This window comes from Protopterus annectens, chromosome 6.part0, assembly GCF_019279795.1.
Source record: "Protopterus annectens isolate FY-2018-M chromosome 6.part0, PAN1.0, whole genome shotgun sequence".
NCBI classification, from domain to species: Eukaryota; Metazoa; Chordata; order Ceratodontiformes; family Protopteridae; genus Protopterus; species Protopterus annectens.
This window is the reverse complement of record NC_056737.1, coordinates 240,135,110-240,158,046: the sequence shown is the minus strand read 5'-3', so window position 1 is coordinate 240,158,046 and position 22,937 is coordinate 240,135,110. Positions and strand designations below refer to the sequence as shown.

The window sequence follows — 22,937 nt, the reverse complement described above, 5'->3', positions numbered from 1 at the left end:
TGAGGCATAATGTTACAGGCTTGAGATAGACATATTTTGGTCTGATTTCAATCACATAGGATGAACGATCCATTTTTGATTATTCTGGTGGCCAAAGAAGATGTACCAAATTGGGGATAACCAGCATCATTTTTTTAAAAGGACTATTGTGTGCGTACCCTTGAGAAGAGGGCATATTTTTGGTATTGATAGGTTGTCAATTGAGAGCATTTTACAAGAGGATGTTAGACCTTCTGAGGTTCATAGGAAGTGGTTAAAACTGTAGAAGAACATGAATCTTGGGTGGAAGGGTACAGCTAGCCATATCACCTTATAAAGTACTGGGGCCATTGTCATAGGGTCAGACAGTGACCTTATCTGTTAATTGACTGGCTGCGTTGTGTAGGTCACTGGACTAGGATGTAATCCTGAACTGCTATCCAAACAGAGGCAGTGAGCCTTCTCCTTGGGCGGGAAGTATGTTTAGAATAATTGTACATACCTTTTTTTTTTTTTTAGATGTGTAAAGTTTTATCTTGTTCAGATTGTATTTTTGCATTTTAAAGGCTTCAGAAATAGGTATCTATCATAATTCAGAGTTTGAACTGATAGCTTATGGTCATTCAGTCATTTATGATTTCATGGAACATTAACAGTATTCTAGTTCATTAAAAACAGGGTATTTGATTAAGTTCAGACCATGAACTTAACTTTTTTTCTTTCTGCAGAAAACATCCAAGGATATTAATGGAGGTAGATGAGGAATTATGGCTGTAATCAGGAAAGGAGCCATCCCTTTACACAAGTGGATAAGAAAATCAATAGAGATTGCAAATTTGCTATGTGTAAGGGGTAAGTGGTGTGCACCTTCCTCCTGGGATGAAGTACAAGGAGCCAACTCCTCCAGCAGGCGTTTAGAATGTGTTTTTTTTTTTTTTTTTTTTTTAAGGCTTTAGTGGGCATGCAGTTCCAAAACTGGGAATGTTTAAATACTTCCCATTCCTCTTTCAGCTTTTCCCGGTTAGGGGTTGTCACAGCGGATCACCTGTTTCCATTTCTTCCTGTCCTCTGCATCTTGCTCTGTCACACCAACCACCTGCATGTCCTGAATGGCCACATCCATAAACTTTGTCTTATAAATCGAAAGAAAATGAGCTTAAGGAAACACTCAACCAAAATAAACGTAAAATACTGTTTTAATATTGTAAGTGCACACTTTCGGAGGGCACAGTGTCTCTCCTTCCTCAGACAACAGATAAATAAAAATTCAAAATCAACCAAGGTTAAATAACCAATTAATAAATTAATTAACTAATCAACTAATATTAAAATAATATTGTTAATTGTAATGAAATTAACTGGGTGTAGGTTTTTAATGTTAGTTGATTAGTTAATTTATTAATTGGTTATTTAACCTTGGTTGATTTTGAATTTTTGTTTATCTGTTGTCTGAGGAAGGAGAGACACTGTGCCCTCCGAAAGCATACGCTTAAAATATTAAAACAGTATTTTGGTTGAGTGTTTCCTTAAGCTCACTTTCTTTCGATTTATACAGTTTGTGGTTTGTGCGTTTTGGATTTCTTTAAACTTTATCTTAGGCATTCCTCTTTTCCTCTTACATGGCAGCTTTATCCAGCATCCCTCCTCAGCACATGTCCAAACCGACGCAATCTCGCCTCTATGGCTTTGTCTCCAAACTGTCCAATTTGGGCTGACCCTCTTAATATACTTATTCCTAATCCTGTCTACCCTCGTCACACCCAGTGCAAATCTTAACATTTTTAACTCTGCCACATCCAGCTCTGACTCCTGCCTTTTTGTCAATGCCACGGTCTCCAACCCATATAATATAGCTGGTCTCACTGCCCTTTTGTAGACCTTCCCTTTCACTCTTAGTGGTAATCATTTGTCCCAAATCACTAGGTATAATAAATGCACACAAGCATTTGAATCTCCCCTTAGATAATTATACCTTATATTTGTGTAGACTTCATACTGTGTGCATTTAGATACAATGATTAATATTGAGAGTGTACAGCTATTTGGTAAATGGCTTAAAAACAGTGACTCTATCTGACTTCTCAGCTGTAGTGATGAGTTTTAGTTTGGGAAATTAGAATATGGCAGTTCACTTGGAAAACACATTTGTAGTCCAGTAAAGGCTCTGATTTGGACTGTCCATTAAAAATTATAGATGTGTGATCAAGTACAAGTGTGGATACTAGGCAGTCACTGTAGGAGTACTGGGGACCATTGTAAAATAGAATTTTTACATTTACAAAATGTTTTGTAAGTAATAGAGTAAAAGCATTGAACAGGAGATTACTTGAGATGAAAAAAAAAAATATTTTTGGAGACCTTGGGATAAAGCTGTCGTAGGAGGTCAGGTGACTGAAGGACAACTCTCAGAACTGAAATCTGGTATCACTTTGATTGTAAACTAGCTCAAGCCACAAGTGATTGAAATTCAAAACTTTGAAGTCCCCAACAAATGCAAAACATGTTTCTTCATTTGTAGGGAAGAATGAGGCAGAGTAGTATATAAAGTTAGGGTCCTGACTCTGATGTGGTAAAGGAGATGTTGGATCGCAGGGAACATTTTGAAATACTCATAAGATATACCAATAGGGAGTTGGATTCAGGACTAGAGCAGGGCATTTACAGAGAGCATGAGCTTACCTCCATTTTACACAGGGCTGTTAACTGCTGAAAGGCTTTGACAGTGTGATTTTCTTGAGTAAAGAAAAAGCTGTAGGGAAAATGGAGTTTAGATGGGATCACACTGGAAATCTTATTTTTAGCTAGGTAAAAAGAAAATCATAATTGGCTTGATGAAGGTGGCAAATAAGTTGAAAACACAGAAATATGTCTGTCAGAAATAGATAGCAACAACTGTTTTACTGAAGCTGGATAAGTATCTTTAGTATGGTTTTATAAGCTATTTTTTCTTTATCACAGTTGTGAACCCTTTGCTGCAATGCTTGCTAAATGACTTTCCAGATCCCTTGCATTTGTTATACATCTTGATAAAACAGATTTTTATATTTGGTCATGAAATGTCTGATAAGTTAAGACTAGCACGATTTTAGGTAATACTCGCAGAACAAGTCATAAAGTGCTTTGGGGGAGTCCTTACACACAAAGCATTTGATCTTGATTGTGTACACTTCAAGACATTAAGGTGGTCAACATTCTCTATGACTTCATAAAATTGTTACAATAAGCGTATGATAGGACATCTTCCCAGGTCTCTTCTCTACCTGTGCCTTTCCTCCTGACAAGGTAACTTCCTTGTTTGACTCCGAGGGATCTTTGTGTCCCCTTTGAAGACGTAAACTTTGGAAAACTATCAGAATATAAGGTTAATTAAAGGCAAAAAAACAGTGAAAGTTCATTAGACTCCCCCCCCCCCCCCCCCATAGCTTGAAAGCTACCTTAAAGGTAAATTTTGAAGGAACAAGATGAAATAACCTGTTTGGAATGAAACTAGATAATTCCTTTAATTAGAAGCATGGTCAGTGGTTTGTCCTGCTGAGAGTGTTAGCACGCATCAGTGATGTGTTGTGCTGTGTCATCTGTAGTTTATCTACTTACGTGGCATCCCAAGGTGGACAGACTTCATTTGAGATGCTAGACTAATACATCCAGCCCATATTGAGCAGCAGAGTGGATAAGATCGACAGAGTTGGATCTGATTTTTGTGACTGCATGAACATTGATGGTATCTTCATGGAATAATAGCTAGGTGCCTCTGTATCTTGCCATTTTAACCGTACGACTAGTTAATAATAGTACAACAGACATGCAGTACAGTGTGTAATATGAGCCCTTCAAGTAAGAAGGCAGTGAATGAGCTGTTGGAGTGCAGCTGAATAACTTTTGTAGTAAACCTGGTGAGTCTGACATGATTAAAGCTTTTAGAATGTCTAAATTTGCTGATGCTGCTGTCAAAGAAATGAGGGAGAAATGCTGCAATGATGTACATTTTGGGAAAAATAATTATAAACCATCAAAACTGAGATATACTGGCATTGGATATTTTGAATTTGGTAAATACATGGTATACAAAGCTGGAAATGCAAACTAGAAATGGTTTTGAATTTATAATTAAGCTTGAAAAAACGGTATTGAAATATAATGCAGTTGGTGAACACTTAATATCTGCTCTTCTATAAGGTATGACTAATTCAGATATGTGCTACAACAAATGGAAGAGAAGGATGTTGGTGAAACTGAAAGCAATTGACAGAAGGTGAAAACAGGATATTCTGATGGTCATGGGTAACAAACATGAAGATATGCACAAAGATAAAGAGTTTGGAAAACGTGGGCGTGATGATAAAAATTAAATTTGAGAATTTTTGACAGACTTTGTAAGCAGTCTGTTATGTTACTGAAAGATGTTTGAAATTAAGTGGTGACTGTAAATGCGAACCCAGTGGTCTGTAGAGAAATCAGATTGACAGTGTGCAGATGCTAACAATGCAAAAGCTAAATCACATCAATAAAAACAAAACCTGGGACTAAGTTGAAAAGATTAAACCAGCCCGATGCAGAGTAAACGATGATCTTTGAAAATATACCATTAGAGTTCAGAGACTCTTTACTGGATCAGTTCACTGCATTAGACATAAATTGCCAGAAGAGTTGTGTGAAGACATAGTTATATTTAAAAAAGCATATCTGACTGATAAGATCTTAAATATGGATAAGAACCATAGAAAAACTACAGCCAGAGGAGAAACTTTCTGAAAATGTGTAACGTACTGTCGGGCAAAATTTAAATACTACAATGACGTGCAAGCAGATCGAGTCAGAAAGTAGTAGAGAAGGAAAAAGACTGGCTTTACTATGAGACCTAAAGAGAAAATTCCAGCCTCAGATTGTAATGTTAAGATGTTAGTGTTTGTTGAATGATGCCGAGAATGTTAAGAAAAGGTGGAAAAACTGCATAACATCAGTGTAATGTAAATATCAAACTGATCAATTATTCAGCTTGGCACCTTAGAATCTGGAATAAATGCTGATGAAAAGTAGCAGCCGTGGTATAAGCTTTACGAAAAAATAACGCACCATGTCATGATGGCGTTCCCATTGAAGTGTTGGAGCACTCGACTGAAGCTGTTGCAGTGTTTCCAATGATTTGCCAGGAAATTTGGAAGATAGCAACTTGGCGAACTGCAAAACGTCTTTATTATAAGTCTTGAAGAAAAATGGCCTAAGTTATTATGACAATTATTGCACATTCACTCCAGTCCCACGTGTTAACTTGGTGTTTCTCAAGAGTATTCGGTAGATTTTACAACTATACTTGGAACAGGAGCTGCCAAGAGAGAAATACAAGCAGAATTCAGAAAACCGTTCAAAACAAGAGATCACAGATGTGGGATCAATCCGTAGGATGAAGCCTTGAAAAAGCGAACGAATATTAGAAAGCTGTCTGTATTTTAGATTGATTAACAAGGTCTTTGCTGTGAAAATCTCTGGTCTACATTGAGAAGTATGGTTATTACAATGCATTTGTAGATTCCCATGAAAAGTCTTTACGCTGATCAAAAAGCAACAGTTTAATTGCTATCCCAACTTCTCCTGTGGTCGATCCTGACCTGTGTACAAGACTAATGGGACTAAAAACTTTTTTAATTACATGTATCTTACTGTCCATATCCTTATAACAAATCTTCCATTTTCTCAGTTTTTTTTGTATGGTCTTGTTTAGTCTCTTCCCACATATCTTTAGCTGCCACACCAGAATCATTTTTAATCCAGACTCCTAAGTACATACATACATATGCATGCATAAAATACTTAATTTTATCATGTTCCAATAAATGTGGATATTGCCGAACCAATTCATATGTAGGTACATAATTTACTGCTGTTGCCTTTGTTTTAGCTTCATTAATTTTGTATCCCAAAAAGACTTAAACTGTCTCGAAATGTTTCACAGCACTGAAATGTCTCTTTCTAGTTTTGTCAGGTATAAAACAATATCTGCAAATAGAGCCCGCTTTTCTTGACTACCATAGCATTTATATCCTTGTGAATGTGCAGTGTGGAAGCGTTACTGTGGCAGGGCTTAGCCACCCAGCGGTGTAAACCTTGACTGTAGGTGATTGTCATTGGTGAAGTGACACTCCAACCCCATGTGCGAAAATGGGGAAAAAGGGGTTGTGGCTGGATGGATTGTTATTCTTCTACATTTTTTTTTGGAATTATTCATGTTCTACTTTAATAAAGGTATTCTGGGAAAACTGACACTGTATCATTACTGCACCACATATTCTGTCAACAACTCCATTTTCTTGCTGTAGACTACACCATTACTGACATGTTCTCATATTAGTTTTCTACTTAGTTGACCAGATTTGATTTACTCTAAGGTTTACCATTTTCCATGTTTGTGTTGATTGTTAAATTTCTTGCTACTAAAGTTAGTCTGCATGTTCTTCTGTTTCTGCTTTTATGATTTATGATGGTGTTCGCAATCAGTTTTGTTGGCAAGAATAGGTTGACTGCTTCATTCAGAAGATAATTACAATAAGAATTGAATAAAACAGTATTAAAAAAACAAAGACTGTAATAATAGACATTTGTTGAATTTTGTGAATACCAACTCATACACTTTGTAAAGCCTGGATCCTGTTGTCTTCTGTTATCAAATCACTACTGATGCTTTTCTGTACATGTTTCTAAGCAGTGCTTGATGTAGTCCATGAAAATGAAAACGGGAAGAGAAAAATGAAAAAGCAGGTTTGGATGGGAAGGTCAAAGGGCTAAATAAAAGGTAGAAAAAAGGGTGCCAAAGCTGTTTTCAAAGACTAGCACTTGTACAGACATCTTACTCGTATTTTGAGGATTGATGTAGTAGTTTGCTAGACATGACTTTATCCCATTCCATAAGGAAGTACATTTAGGTAAATTAGCATGAGTTAGACTGCAGCTGTGATGAGCCGTATTAAGTTGACCAGTGAAAGACTTTATTTATTCTGCCCACTTGTAGGGTTTCCTGTGGTTGGGGGAATTATTTCTTTTTCATATGACTTTTAAAGCTGTCCTTGCTGCTCATGCATTTGTTTCACTTAATCAGAAGTGGTCTGTAACCAGCAGCTTGCGGACAAAAATGTCCTCTGGATATCTAAAGTTAGCTGCAAGGGCATTAAATGGGAGACCAGAGGGATCACCTTTCTGAGCGATCACCTTTCTGAGCCCTTAGATGCCACTGAACCCTATTCTCACCTCTTGTTCAATTAATCGTACAGAGAAGTATAATGATTTATTTGGCACCACCTCTGTTTCCGTGGACTGTAATTAGCTGAGGCCTATGGCTCGAGAAACTGAGACATTTCATCTAAAAGGTATTGCCAAGACTTGTTTGTAGTCCTTGTTCTGTAAAAGGTTCATGATTCCTCTGTCTTGTTAAGGCCTTCTTTGCTTTTCTGCTTTTGTATATATGCTGTGCAGAATTTCTAATGTGTTTTGACAGTGAAACTTGCATGATCATATGATTGATTTAAGTAATGTTGTCTTTCTAGGTGAACGGTTACCTAAGCCAGAACGAGGGAAAATGAGGGTACACAAAATCTCCAATGTAAATAAAGCTCTGGAGTTTATAGCCAGTAAAGGAGTTAAACTGGTTTCCATTGGAGCTGAAGGTAAGTGAAGAAATTCTGTGATTTTTTTTTTTGGGGTAGTGCATTGCTAGCAAAACTGAGAGCTGTGCAAAACCACGGAAGATGATTTAGAAGATATTGTGGCAGAGCAGGTTTAGGAGGAAAAATTTGCATTTCTTTCAAAGTGATGCAAGATTTTTATCCCCATGTGATTTCTGGCTGCCATAGTATTTTAATCTGCATTTGGTGGAGAAATGAAGAGATTTGTAGATTGCACTAGAAGATTTTAAAAAATGTAGTGGCACTTGTGCATTGGAGCATGAAACCTTTTTCCATGGAATACATGTGGGCAGCTGTTCCCAAAGTCCTGTACTCTATTGTTGCTAATATCCTGTGCGCTGGAACTGACTTGCCCATACTGTGGACATATGGCAGAGTTTGCTATAGTGGTGGTATTACTGATTTGGATAGTCTTCTTTTTCACCCATGTGGACTAAGACTTTGTCCCTTATCTACCACTTTGCTTCCTGTAGCTTCAAATGTAGGATGGCAGAATTCCCAAGAACATTATTAGATTTTTTTTTTCCATGTATGTACCCCATCACCTAACATGTAAACTAAATGGTGCTGTTCCTTTCATGCACCCTGTTCTAGAACCTTCTGTGTGCCTTCCTTACCTTTCTTGTTTGCTGCAGCCCCTTCAGCCGTATTCACTGTAGAGGATACCTGGCTGTTCACATTCCATCTTGTGCCAAGGCTACTGCAGATGCATTTGGTCAGCAGCTCTCCCCCTCTGTCTCTGTTGTATGGATTATTATGGAGAAGGGTGCTTTGGCAGCTATTAGCTCTGAGCGGGTATAGTAGTTTAGTAATTTCAACATGTGCCATGTTTCATGGGAACCCTGATTGTGTGTCCTGTACAAAACTGCTAATATGTCAAGCAGAGGCATCATAATGTTCAGTGTATCTCTTGTTGCATGTCTGAGACATTTTTATGAACTGTTCAATCCTGCTGTGGGTGATTAGATACAAGTGAACATTCAGTTATATATTGTCCTATATTATGTATGCATATTATCTTCACACGCACCTGTAACTTTTATGTATATGTATTTGTGCGTACACACGTGGCCATGCCTTCACCACATTATACAGACACCACATTGCTCCTTCATAGCTTTCTGAAGCCAGATGACTCAAATTGATCACTTGTAAACCATTATCTACAGTGAATTCTTAGACTGCACAAGCTTTGTTTAATGAGTCTTTCAGCATTTCTTTGAAGAGTTGCAACTGTGACTTTCTTCTTCTAATACCCTCTCTGTCAAAAATTCACTTAAATTGTCCTTCCTGTGTTTAAAATCATCTGTTTGCGAAGGTCTGCATTGCTTATACTTGAAGCATCACGTTCTCTCACAGAAGTGGTAAAAGGGCTAGGTTGTTTAATTGTCTGTCTGTAGCTCATTGATGATGAAAACAAATTAAGTAGTAATATAGCTGTGCAACTGCTGATGTTCGTGTTACACTGCTGCAGTTATTACACTTGGGTTATCCTGCCATCAGGCGGTTCCCCAGTCGGCCTGAGTTCCAAAGCCTTGGTCCGGCGTCAGTTGCTGTCGCCTCCTCCCTGACGTCAGTGCGACAGGGGTATATAAGATGCAGCCGACGCCATTTTCTTCAGTCTTTCTTGCCGCACGGTGCCCGAAGCAAAAGCAGTTCAAGTGCCAGTCGGAAGTCTCCTGAGATTTTCATTCCGAATCCAGAACCGAAGTCTTCTACAAAGCTAAGTTACCCCCTTGGGGAAACTTTTTCTTGCCTCAGACCGATGTCAGTAAAAGTTAATAACTGTATTTCTTGGGGGAAGCAAATACCTCATAAGGATTTCCATTCCTATTGTATCCCCTGACCACGATGTCACTGGTTGTAGGTTTTGTGCTAAGTTTAACAAGCGCACTATTAAACGTCGGTTTGATTTTGCCCAACATTATTTTGGTAGAAACTATACCATGCCATCGGAACTTCCGACGACCGGAATACACAAAAAAATGCCAAGACAAGGATAGGCATCCGAGGCCCAAAACTGACAAAGCCTCTTCTAGGCCATTCGCCGGTTCTCCGGTTTTCAGCGAGGTGCAGCCCCTGACTACCGCCTCTGTAGAACCACAAGCCGCATCTGACTCCCACGTGAAGATGGCTGGGCCTTCGGACGCACAAGTTCTTCAGCCTACCGAGACTAACCTTTCAGAGGGATCCGGAGTAGCTGAGCAAGCCACAGCTACAGAGGGTGCCTTCAGACCTACTCAGTTAAGCATTAAACCCTCAGCTAAGTCTAAGCCTCCTTTAAAGTCAAAGAAACAAATACAGAATTCTCCAGGACAGGCCACCATGCCTAAGAAACAAATGCTCAAAATGGCCGAAGACCTAATCACTCTGATCAGGGGGTCCCATCCCCCTCCTGATAAAAGACCTAGACAGGATGCAGACTATGACTCATCCGACCAGGTGTCCATCTCTTCGGATTCATCCTCAGACCTAGGATACTCCTTACCCCCTTACGAGGATTCTGATGCTGAGGAATCTATTCCATCAGCCTCTCCGCCTGAGGACTACTCTTTTGGGGAAACCCTACATACCACGAGGGAACATTTCCACTGGGAAGGCCAGGATTATTCAGAATCCAAGAAAAGGCTCAGATATTTCCTTTTATTACCTCAACACAGACCCCTTGCGATTCTGCCAGTGTTAGATATTTTGGATGATGTGTATACTGAATCCAGCTTAAATCCTGATTCCTTACCTCCAGCCCCTGTTAAACCTGACAGATACTGCAGAGTCCCTGACTCACATAAATTTCTGTATAAAAGCCCTGTAGCTGACCCTGAAACTATTTCTCAGGGACCCAAAGGAGTTAAGGCCTCAGCCAATAATCCAGTTCCCTCTGACGGAGATTCCAGAGCATTAGACAGATGGGGAAAGAAAGAATATACGTCTGCAACTTTAGCAATGAGAGCCTTAAATTGCCAGTTTCACATGCTAAAATATCAGCAATTTTTACTGTCTCAGTTGAAACAAAAAATTCTTCCAGAATCCGATCCTCCTAATTTTAAAGAAATGCAGGATTTATTGCATGCAGCTGAACAAGTGGGAAAGCATACTTTGCAATGTGGTTTTGATTCTCTAGAGGCCTCCTGCAGAGCAACAGTTACAGGCTCTGTCATTAGAAGACATGCTCTGTTAAAAGAACATACGTTACCAGATCATGTTAAAGCAAAATTATTGGATGCACCTCTGCAGCAGGATGTGTTATTTGGAGTTAAGGCAGAAGAGGTACTAAAGAAAATGGAGGATAAGGCAAAATCTATGCAAATGGTGAAGGATTTCTTACAGGTTCATCCTCCTAGATTTAGCAGAAACTGGCCAACTAAGAATTGGTCCTTTCCAATTATAGACAGACCTCAAAGTGGGAGATACAGACATCCAAGAGGTGTAGAGGTCAAACACAAGGTACTTGCAGGCCTAGACAATGGCTTGCATCAGGCCAGAATGAAGGGGAAGACAGGCCCCAACCATATAAAAAACAGCTCCAATGACTTCCCACTACAGCTGCCAAACAAATCCTTATTGGCAGCCCCCTTGGGAGGAAAACTGGCACTTTCTACCACAATTGGCAAATGATCACCAAAGACAAATGGGTTCTCAACATTGTATTTCAAGGTTACAGGTTCCACTTTCACACTGCCAAGATTAAAAGGAATGCCAAATCTGCCACCAAATCAATGGGCAGAGGCTCAAAAACAAATTACAGCACTCATGGATATGAGAGCTATTCAAAAGGTACCATCACAGGAGCAAGGACAAGGATTTTACTCAAGACTCTTTCTGGTATCCAGAAAGGACAAAGCCTGGAGGCCCATTCTGGATCTTTCATCTCTAAACACTTAACGGGATGTTCCAAAATTCAAAATGTTGACATTACAGCAGCTTCTTCTCGTACTGGGCAAGAAAGCTTGGCTCGTGACTTTGGACCTCAGAGGCATACTTGCATGTCCCTATCAGACAAAACTGCAGAAGATACCTCAGATTCATAGCGGGTTCAATGCACTACCAAGTCTCTGCACTGCCCTTTGGCTTATCTACTGCACCCAGGGTCTTCACAAAGTGCCTGGCACCAGTAATTGCATTTTGCAGACAGAAAGGAATTCAAATTTATCTGTACCTGGATGACTGCCTGATTCAGGGAGCAAGGACGTTCTTCTAAAGCATCTGGCGTTTGTAAAAAAGTTATGTTGCCTGGGGTACATAGTAAACGAAAATAAATCAAAACTAGTGCCCTCACAAGAGATTATATTCCTGGGTGCCAGCTTGAACACAATGTCCCAGATGGCTTCTCACGCCAGACGAACAAGGACAACTGATTTCAGTTGATGTCAACAAGGACCCAACTCCCTGCAAGAAAAATTCTGCAGGCCTTGGGTTACATGGCATCTTGCATACTACTAATTCCATATCCCAGAATACTTATGAGGAAACTACAATGGTACCTAAAGAATGTATCGTCTCAACACTGTCCAAGTTTGGAAACAGTTATGCCACTAATCCCTTGCCTTCAACAGGAGTTTCAATGGTGGGCTCAAGCTTGTCACCTCAACAAGGGACAGCCTTTTACACAACCCACAGCCAGGCAAACACTGACAACAGATGCATCGGATTACACCTGGGGAGCACACATGGCAGGCAAATGTATTCAGGGCACGTGGCCCGCAGAACAAAGGCATCTTCACATCAATCAAAAAGAGATGCTAGCTGTACAAAATGTGCTTATAGCTTTCAAGGACCTGCTGCATCCAGGACAACTACTATTAAAGACAGACAACACCACAGTTATGTGGTACATAAACAAGCAAGGGGGCACTCACTCCTACCCTCTATGCAGACAAGCTATGACCTTGTGGAACACAGCTATAAACCTTCAAGTTCATCTACAAGCACAATTCCTGCCAGGAGACAAAAACACACTGGCAGACGACTTAAGCAGAAACATCATGGATCCCCACGGATGGGAGTTGAATCCACAAATATTCAGAATGATAACACAGAAATGGTGGAGCCTGGACATAGATCTGTTTGCATCCCCAATAAACTGCCAGCTACAAAAGTTCTGCACAAGGAATTACCATCCACAAGCATGAAAAGTGGATGCCCTCTCATTCAGCTGGGAGAACCTACAAGTATACGCTTTCCCATCACTACCTCTCCTGCCAAAGGTACTCATAAAAGCCAGGCAGTAAAGAGCCAAAGATGATCCTGATTGCACCAAACTGGCCACGCCAGCACTGGTACCCAATCTTAAGGAACTTAGCACAGGAACCACTCTGGATTTTGCCTCAAAGCCCACATCTGCTGACTCAGCACAACATTCACATACTACACAGCCAGCTAAAGACCTTAAACCTAGCTGCATGGAAGATTCCTTAGTCAAGCAAGCAATGCCGCTCTCCAAAGCTGTTATGGATGTCATTCTGGAGGCCAGAAGGCCTAGTACCAGGAAAGCCTATTCGGATAAATGGAAGAGATTCTGTGCCTGGAACCAAGCTCACAGCCTTGACCCTCATGTCCCAAACATTCCTCAGATACTACAATATTTAACTGAGATGCTGGACAAAGGACTCTCCTTCTCATCCATCAAGATCCACGCCTGTGCCATCTCTGCTCATTACAGCACAGATCCACCAATTTTCACTAATCCTCTGTTAAAACAGTACCTCAGAAGGGCTAAAACATAAGACCACCCCCTAGGGCACCTACTCCAACTTGGGACCTCAACTTTATTTTGGAGAAGCTAACTTTACCTCCTTTTGAGCCAGCCAACACAGCAGAATTAAGTATCTCTTGGAAAACTGCTCTGCTCCTGGCAATAACATCAGCACGAAGAGTTTCAGAATTACAGGCACTAATGGCAGTGGAACCTTTCCACATTTTCCACCAGGACAGGGTGTCTTTAAGAACTAACCCTACTTTTATGCCAAAGGTGGTATCCAATGTGGCTCTAAACCAAACTATTCACCTGCCAACATTTTATCCTAAACCATAGAATAAAGGGGAGAGACTACTGCACTCTTTGGATATTCACAGGCAGTTACGCTTCTACTTGGATAAAACCAAACTTTTCAGAAAATCTGAACAATTACTGGTAGCATATGCTGCAGGAGCACAGGGAAAAGCCATTTCAAAACAGACTATCTGGACAGGACATTGTATACTTTTCTGCTACACATACCATGGAAAACCTGTACCTAGCAGCATTAGATCTCACTCCTACCTCAGGGGAGTACCTACCAAGGATATTTTGGAAGCAGCAACTTGAGTTCTGTACATACCTTCACCAAGCATTACCATCTGCCTCTATACTCTAAATCCAGAGCTGGCTTGGTCACTGCAGTGCTGCAGGACCTTATAGCCACCCCTAATGCCTTATAGATCCAGCCACCCTTCCTTAGCTTTGGGATTCTACCCAAGTATAATGACTGCAGCAGTGTAACACGATGAACATAGTACAGTTTTGTACCTACCATAAATGTAGATGTTCGAGTGTATACACTGCTGCAGTCCAGGTTACCCTCCCTCCTTCCCCTCTTACTGGCTGGTACGTACCTATGTCTTCTACCCTTACTACCTATGGGGAGTATTTGCTGGTAGCTGTAAGTTGTTTTTTTGCTTTTCTTATGTATGTATGTTTTATTAGCAATTGGAATTGCCTACCTATTTAGAGGCACCTGACATCTGGGGCAAGAAAAACTGAAGAAAATGGTGTCAGCTGCATCTTGTATACCCCTGTCGCACTGACGTCAGGGAGGAGGCAACAGCAGCCGACGCCGGACCAAGACTTTGGAACTCAGGCCGACTGAGGAACCGTCTGACTGCAGGATAACCCAAGTGTAATGACTGCAGCAGTGTATACACTATAACATCTACATTTATGGTAGGTACAAAACTGTAGTTTCACATGCAATGAGACTACACAGCTGTGTAGAACTTGTAAAGCTGAGCGAAGGAATGGGAAACAATAAGCACTTCGCTAGAACTGCAGGAATGGTAACTCTGTACTGACCACTACCTTGAGGTATGTTAGTAAATTCAGTATTAGAATTTTGAATAATTGTCTGAATATTGAAAGTCTAGTGCCCAAAAACAGCTGGTTGCATAAAAAGATCTGTATAAGCAAGTGCAGTGTAGGATACAATGTAGTAAAGTAGTATACCAAGCTGTTTACCAGAGGAAACAAGCCTACCCGGTTTGTAGTTGTATAGTCAGAAGAACTCTGCTAAGAAAAAGGTAAAATTTTGACTGATGTGGCTTTGAGCCCGTTATTTATTGAGAAAAGTATCATAGTTTTATTTTTGAAACTAAAAACTTGAATGTACTGAGTTTTGATTAACAATAAAAAAAAAAAAAAAAAAAAAACACTTCTATGCACACTCATGCACACATACAGCCATACTTGCACACCCACCCAACCACACAGATGTGCATGCACACCGAAAGGATGTATGTAACTGTGACAGTGGAGGTGCTGCTCAGCTCAACTGTAGTATTCCAAAAGCATCTCCCTACTGAGAAGCAACTGGCAGGATTCCCTTTGGTATTCTCAACAAAACCTTATATTGTGAGGTGGATTGGAAACTGGCTGTCAAATAGATCACACTTAGATGAAAGTAGAAGGACCTCATCAGAAAAAGTGAGGACCTCATCAGAAAATAAGTGACCAATGGCATCTGTCAGGGCTCTGTGCTATGACTCTGCTTTTTCAGTATCTGTGGTGCAGCGGTAGCGTTGTTGCCTCACAGCAAGAGGTTCTCCCGTTTGATTCTTGGTTGGAGCGCCTTCTGTGTGGAGTCTGCATGTGCTCCCCATGGTCAAGTGGTGCCAAAAGACATGCGTGAATGGGCGTACCTTCGTTGAAGGTTGGGCGTCGGGCTGGCACCTCAGCACCGTAAAAATCTACTGCCAATCATTAGTGGACCGGAGTTCCGCTGTGGCGACCCCTAACCGGGAAAAGCTGAAAGAAGAACAACTTGTCCAAATGTCAAGCCAGTAACCCAGACCTGTGGCTAAATAAATTTGATGAATGCAGACTAGGTGGTTGCCCAGCTTCTAATGTGAATTTACTGCAACTTACCTTGTACATAACTGATGTAAGGAAAAAGGGTTTAATTAAAATTCTAAAAAAATATTGGTGTTAAATTGGGGGAAGGAATTGTTCACAGTTTTTATCATTTGCAACATCCCTCTACAGATTGATTCATTCATCAAAAAGCTTCTTACCTTTTTTTTATAATTTTCTGTCGTTTGATTACCATATCATAACAGTAGTCGGAAAATCTTTTTTGGCCCCGCTAATATTTAAATGTACCTCATACAGGTCAAAAGGAAGTTTGCTGTCTGTATTCACCCCTTATTCGATCAATTATTGAATACACTGCCCACTTTGGCATGTATTTTTGTAAATGCATCATGCAACTATAATGGCCCTAAAGGTTTCTAACTAAATAGATCATAGGCCTGAAGACTGTTGTAGTTTCATCTCTATTTTGACAGCTATCCCTGTGTTGTGTTTTACAGATTCTTACATGATTATTTATGTTTAGTATTTAGGGACAGAAGGACCCTATATCTTATTCTGCTACACCTTCACAAAACCACCAGCAGCACAAACACATTTACTAAGGGCATAAATATTTACTGACACTAACTGTCTGCACTGACATGGCAGATTGTTACCCCATGTGCTGAATAAAATACCTTTTCATATTAACTAGAGTGAAATAATCATCACCTTTAAGGCAAATCTTGGACACTGGATGAATAGCCACACATTCTCCCTTGGGATTTCATGAGTTAGAAGGTGCCATAGGACAGGGAGCCCTGGCAATGCTTTACTGGTCCTTGTGACCTGGCTATTTTGTAGAGCCTATGATCTGTCAAAGGTAGCTTGGTCCATATGACAGATCTGTCAAAGGTAGCTTGGTCCATATGACAGACTGCATCCCATCCTCACACAGTTTAATTCCTACTTTATAAAATTAATACCATCTCCCTTGGACACTAATCCAAATGCTCCCCTCTCTCTCTCTACCCCTGATCGGTCAAAAACACCCCCAGCTCTTCAGTTTTAGTCATGTATCTACCTCGCTGATAAGAAAGTTGATCCTTAAACTAAAAACTGTTTCAATAACTGTAGATCAGCTACCATCAGACTACTTAAAAATGGCTGCAGAAATCCTAGCCTTCCTTGTGTCTATACTAATTAATAGATCCGTAGCAGAAAGATGCATCTTATCGCTATGGAAAAAATCCTACATCATACTACTGAACAAAGATGGCACATCACATTCTAAAGACATACTTCTGGAGCATTTCTCCCCGCCCGGGCCTCCGCTGAAAACAAGATCTGTGGAACCTAGTCGGACTTTCCCGGACAACAAATGTTAAATAAATAAAAATAAATAAATAAAATAAAAATCTACAGAGTTTAATAACTACAGACCTATGCAATTCTCTCCCTCCTCTCCAAAATGTTAGAGAAATGCATCCATGTGCAACTGATGCCATAACCTCAAATAACCTGCTGTCAGAAACATAACTTGGCTTTAGGCCCCCAGCACAGCACCACTACTGCTCTACTACACTTTACCAATATAATAAACTGACATAGAAACGATGGTCTGCTCGTATCCACCATATTCTTAAGACTTGTCAAAGGCATTTGATACTGTCTCGCAGCAGCAACTGCTCATTCAACTCTTCTCAATAGGACTTTCACAGTATTCCTCGTTGTGGTTTTAGTTACCTATCTGGAAGGCAACAAGCCATTAAATGACAACAAACCATTTACTACAGGTGTCCCTCGGGGCTCTATTCTGGGTCCTCTCCTATGTAATATATGTATTAATAACCTCCACTCACCATGCTAGTTTAGTTCGGCATGCAGATGAGTCGACAATTATGTGCAGCCTCAACAGTAAATAAGCTCTAAGACGTTGCCCAAAAATCTTTCTCCTCTGTAGAAGTCTGGCTCAAAAAATCAAACCTACTCAACCCCAAGAAAACTAAGTTAAAATGCTTTTTGCCTCAAAAAGTTGCCAAAATCAAAAGCATTTTTTTACCATGAAGTCAGTAAATACCGTCATTGAAACTGTAACTCACAGTGAACTTCTAGGCATTATAATAGATGACCGTCTCAAATATGACCAGCATATTGCACACTATTAAATCTACTCACTAGAAACTAGGCTTCCTTTGTAGGATCAATGGATTCCTTACAGATTCTGCAAGAAAAATTCTAGCCCCACCACCTTCTTCTCGTCAACTCTTATACATTGGTCCTATCCAAACTTAAACAATACTCGGAAAGAAACTTGCCTCCTGCTACAATAAAATAGCTAATTTTGCCACCAGTCTCCCTCATTGGGCCCACCTTTGTCATAGTTTAAAGCAATTAAACTGTCTTGAACTACACAACTACCTAACATATTCACAATTGACTACAGCACACAAACTCATTATTATCCAGAAAAATGGCCTGCACTACAAAACTTTTTACTGACTTACTGTCCAGCAAGGGACCTCCACTCTAGTAACAAATTCTTCTAACTTGTAAGTCAATATTGCACGAGACTCTCTGTACTCCCAATATGTTGCTGAACTCTGGAATGGTATCCCCATACAAATAAAACTTTCTGACAAATTCGATGTTTAAGCAGTGGTTTAAAATTAACTTAACCAATCCCAGTCCTGCACACACTCCTATCAAAGTTGAGACTTTGTGTTCACAGTACAATACTGTCCTTAAACCGAATACATTTATCCTCTCAATGAAGTGACAATGTGTGTGTGTGTATATGTGTGTGTGTGTGTATATGTGTGTGTGTGTGTATATATGTGTGTATATGTGTGTGTGTGTGTGTGTGTATATGTGTGTGTGTGTGTATATGTGTGTGTGTGTGTGTGTGTGTGTGTGTGTGTGTGTGTGTGTGTGTGTGTGTGTGTGTGTGTGTGTGTGTGTGTGTGTGTGTGTGTGTGTGTGTGTGTGTGTGTGTGTGTGTGTGTATATGTGTGTGTGAGATCTTGTGTGAGTGAATGCGCGTATGTAAGCAGAGGGGACTGTGTGCGAGACAGAGAGAGGTCTATAGTGAGAGGAAGTGGTCTTGTGTGCATAGCTCTCAACTGTCCAAATTTTCCCAGAATGTCCAGAGTTTTGGTTCATTTTTTGTCTCCTCTTCATAAAATTTGTGGTTTTCTGAAGTCTTGTGGCAAATCAGTGAGGCGTGAATTCAGTAAATAATGACAGGCATTTGAGTTTCAGGCTTTATCTTTCAGATAATGCATTTTAATACAAGACCTCTTTTTGCAGCAACTTTCTAAGTTTATAAGAGCAATATTTAAAATTTGTCCTTATTTCTGGAGCTTTGCCCCCCCCCCCCCCATTATTTTTGGTTGTGTCTAAATTTTTTGTGCAATGATGCCCGACAGGGTGTATTAATGTGTAATTGCCCTTCCAGGGATGTAGAGGCCCTCTGCCCATGGTGTCGGGCCTCATAACACCTCTGGGTGGGTGTTAATTGCACATTAACACACCCCTGTCGGGCATTATTGCTTACTTGAAATTAATCTTGGTCAGTGTTTGACCTTGCATCACACCTTCTTTATCTAGGGTATTTTCACATGTTTTAGTTTAAGACCCTTTACAAATACTCTAGCCCATGTCTGGAACTCACTCCCTCTCAACAGAAGCATTCAGCATAAGTACCTGTTTAAGACTGAACTTAAAACTTTTTCTCCTGAAGACTTGGTCATGCCCTTGTCCAACCCCCACTTGAGCTACTCTCCTCGCTCCTCATCTTATCTGCTGTACCCTATCGGCTCTTTCCTCCTACTACTTCTAGCAAACCGAATTTGTACCGTACTCCGTGTAATATTCTCTAAAGCTTTTTATTTGGCCTATGCTATATACTGTTCTCCAGGTTTGAAAACTGTACTTGTTAACTGTTATTTTACCTATACTCGGCATGTAAAAATCTACTGCCAATCATTAGCGGACTAGAGTTCTGCTGTGGCGACCCCTAACCGGGAAAATCCGAAAGACACAACAACATTGTACTGCTCTGCACACATTTTTTGACTTGTACTAGATTTCTGTGACCCTACTTTAATATTTTGTAAATATAATTACTTGTATTATTTCTGGAGCTTTTCTCCTCGGGACTCCACTGAAAATGGGCCCCTGGCTCAGTTTGACTAACCTGGTTAACAAATGACAATAAGTAAGTAAAGTTGGGCCCCTGGCTCAGTTTGACTTACCTGGTTAACAAATGTCTAAGTAAATTTGGGGTCCTTTGCTTTTGCTGGAAAGCCATTTTCTTTACAGGTTAGAAACATGTTCAAAGGATCACACCTTTTGAGTTACAACTGTGTAAATAGTATATGTAAGGCCATTGCCTGATGGGTAGAAAAGAGCTGGATATTGTAAGATTCATTTAATTGCATTCCATGTTCTAAACAAACATAATCTGTTATGTTGCAGTGTATTGTGCAATTTGTCCTTCTGTCTTTATCACTTCATTGTGCATGTTGCCTTGTATTCATTCATGTATAGTGCCACATTTTTCTAAACAAACATAATCTGTTATGTTGCAGTGTATTGTGCAATTTGTCCTTCTGTCTTTATCACTTCATTGTGCATGTTGCCTTGTATTCATTCATGTATAGTGCCACATTTATGATAGAAATAAAGAGCTTACAGTAAAGTGTAAGATTAATTTGAATTGTGTAACCAGATGGTGTACAAGAGTGGAGTTTTTCCAGTTCTGTTTAACCTCCCATATTAATTCATTTTAATCAGGTGTGGTGAAAATGGTTTGAGCCCTTTTATGTGATGATTGACCAATTTGCTTGTAGTTGCAGCCTTGCTTCTTTAAGTTTTAAAGTATCAGGTAAAAAAAAAATCTGTTTGCCAAATGTCAGCCTTCTAAATGCTATTATTAATGTAAAAATTCTCAGTGTGACAGTTAATATTCCGAAGATAATTAAAGTACACTTTTATGCAACTATTACACTGGCATGTGGAAGAGCTGTTGCCATAGAAACTCCAGATGCTTTTTAGGTTGTGATTCCTTCCATAAGTGGCATACAGAATAGATACATAAAAGTTGCATTTGGCTGCAATGTGGTATATTTATAGTAAAATAAATTTATAGCAGAAGCTAGAGAATATTAGCACAGAGAAGTGACACTCTTCTGAACTAACTGAATTGAAATGGGCATAGAAACCATGATGGCTGCATTTGTATGAATGTATGCACTGCAGTATATGGTAAGGTGTGCATTCTCCTGTTTGATATTGCCACTCAAAGTGCAAGTCTACAGGTAGAGTTTTATGTGTCCTTATTGTCAGATCCCCTTTAAGGGTTTTTCCCACTAAATAGGCAAAGACGCTTCAACAGTTAAATAACTGTTTTACCTCCTGATTAAAGTATGTAGATGCAGCTGTCCATTTAAAGAATTTTTAATTCTAGCAGAACAGCAGTGATCTAGGAGTTAAGTAGAGAAGGGGATCAGTCTATAGTTGGCTGAGTTCAGTAGCACAGCGAGTGTGTGATTATGAAAAGTTGTTGTACATTTTGTGTAAATGTGTATTGTGGGAAGGGGCAGTTTTGGATGTCTATATAGTATGCAATCTGGGTTAAGACTACATAACATCACTGCATAAGCCAACAGAGAAGTGTAGAGTAATATGGTTGTTAGGTAGTCTTGGTGCATGAAAGTACTGGAGGCTTTTTTTAATAAGAACTTGGGGGGACCATGTACTAGGTAGGATGGAACCATTGAAGCATCTGTTTCTATGGTCCTGAACTGTATGTAGCCATAGTATAGATCAGTAAAGTGTAGCACCTGTATACTGATCAGTTTTGTGCAGGACCACTTGCCTCCTTAAATGCATGGTCTCTGCTTCAGGAGGCTGTATACATATTATTGGGTTTACATCCTGATTAAAACAGAAAGTCAGAAAACAGGAACACGAATGTTAAATGGATCATCTGACATTTGTAGCTGCACCCCATCTTTTAGTGCATAATTTCGTGGGGAAACTGTTTTAAGTAAGGTTAGTCAAAAACAAAGTAGTCCTTTTGTAAACTGAGTACTGCATATTACTTTAAACAGAGACTTTTTGTATTTAATCAATGTCTTAATTGGCAAGCCCACTGGCCACAAGTGACTTTTTGCAGGTTTACATGTGAGCAGTGGCTTAAGTGAGTTCCTCGTTCACACAATAGGCAAATTGAGCTAGAAGAAACCAAACCCTGTATCTTGGGACTACAAGAAGCAGCACACTCAGCTCGGAGCCTTAATCCTGTCCACTGACTGCCATACCAATTCAGCATGTGCTTCTCCTTGTAAAGCTCTGCTTTATACTGCTATACATGTTGATGTTATATAGTGACTGCATGAAGACAGCACACTGTTGAAAAACAGTGTGCCATCGATTTTATCTGTTATATGGATTATGCTTAATTTTATAATTATAATTTTATAATTAGTCAGGAACATTGATTAGTTGATTATATACTAAGCCTGTAACAAGCTCCTCAGTATCACACTGTAGAACTAAGGATGAGATTTATGAGAAGAAACGGAGATGAAAATGAAGCATTTGCTTTAAATAGAAAATCGTATAGACCACTGTTTATTTTTGACTAACTTCCCAGGATGCCAAGTACTACATGATGTAGTGCTAAATAGGGTAAGTCTTTGATAATTAATGTGAACTAGTAAGCTGAATCTGTTTTGTGTTCAGATGTAGCAAGGCATTTTCTTAACATTTTACTTTAGCTGGCACACCAAATAACATCCCCAGCCACCTTAAATTTCCAAGTACACTTGCAGTGGCATGCTTCTTGTTCATTTTCCCACGGTCAGACTCTAAATCCATTTTTTCATTGAAGAAAATTTGCAGTTTTGAGGTTCTGTGATTTTTTTTTTTTTTTTTTTTTTTTTTTGGGTGAAGTACACAGAATCTTAAGTGCATGTAGACTCATCATATATGATATTTGATTCACTGTGCTGTAGTACTTGTGTCTGCTTGTTTGCAGCTGTTTAAAATTAAATGTACCTGCTCATTAAATACTTCCCAAAACACCCTGCACTCTGGTTCAGTACCTGCTGTACCACCTGTCCCTGGTAGATGATTTTAGTATGTTGGGTATACTCTGCAACCCCTGTACTCCTTGGGCATTAGGCATCCTGTCATTCAGTTTTTGCAGTTTGTCTGCAGTGCTTCACACTAAAACG

The 22,937-nt window shown here is 39.8% G+C and overlaps 1 protein-coding gene across 6 annotated transcripts in view; it reads left to right on the top strand.

Annotated features, from left to right (window-relative positions):
• The window catches only part of ACTN1 (actinin alpha 1), a 744,367-nt gene that overhangs the window by 253,540 nt on the left and 467,890 nt on the right, over nucleotides 1-22,937 (top strand). For all 6 annotated transcript variants that reach the window (XM_044073986.1, XM_044073984.1, XM_044073982.1 and 3 more), the window contains exon 3: nucleotides 7,515-7,634. In XM_044073986.1, coding sequence (XP_043929921.1) covers nucleotides 7,515-7,634 — 120 coding nt within the window. The remainder of the gene's footprint in view (nucleotides 1-7,514; nucleotides 7,635-22,937) is intronic.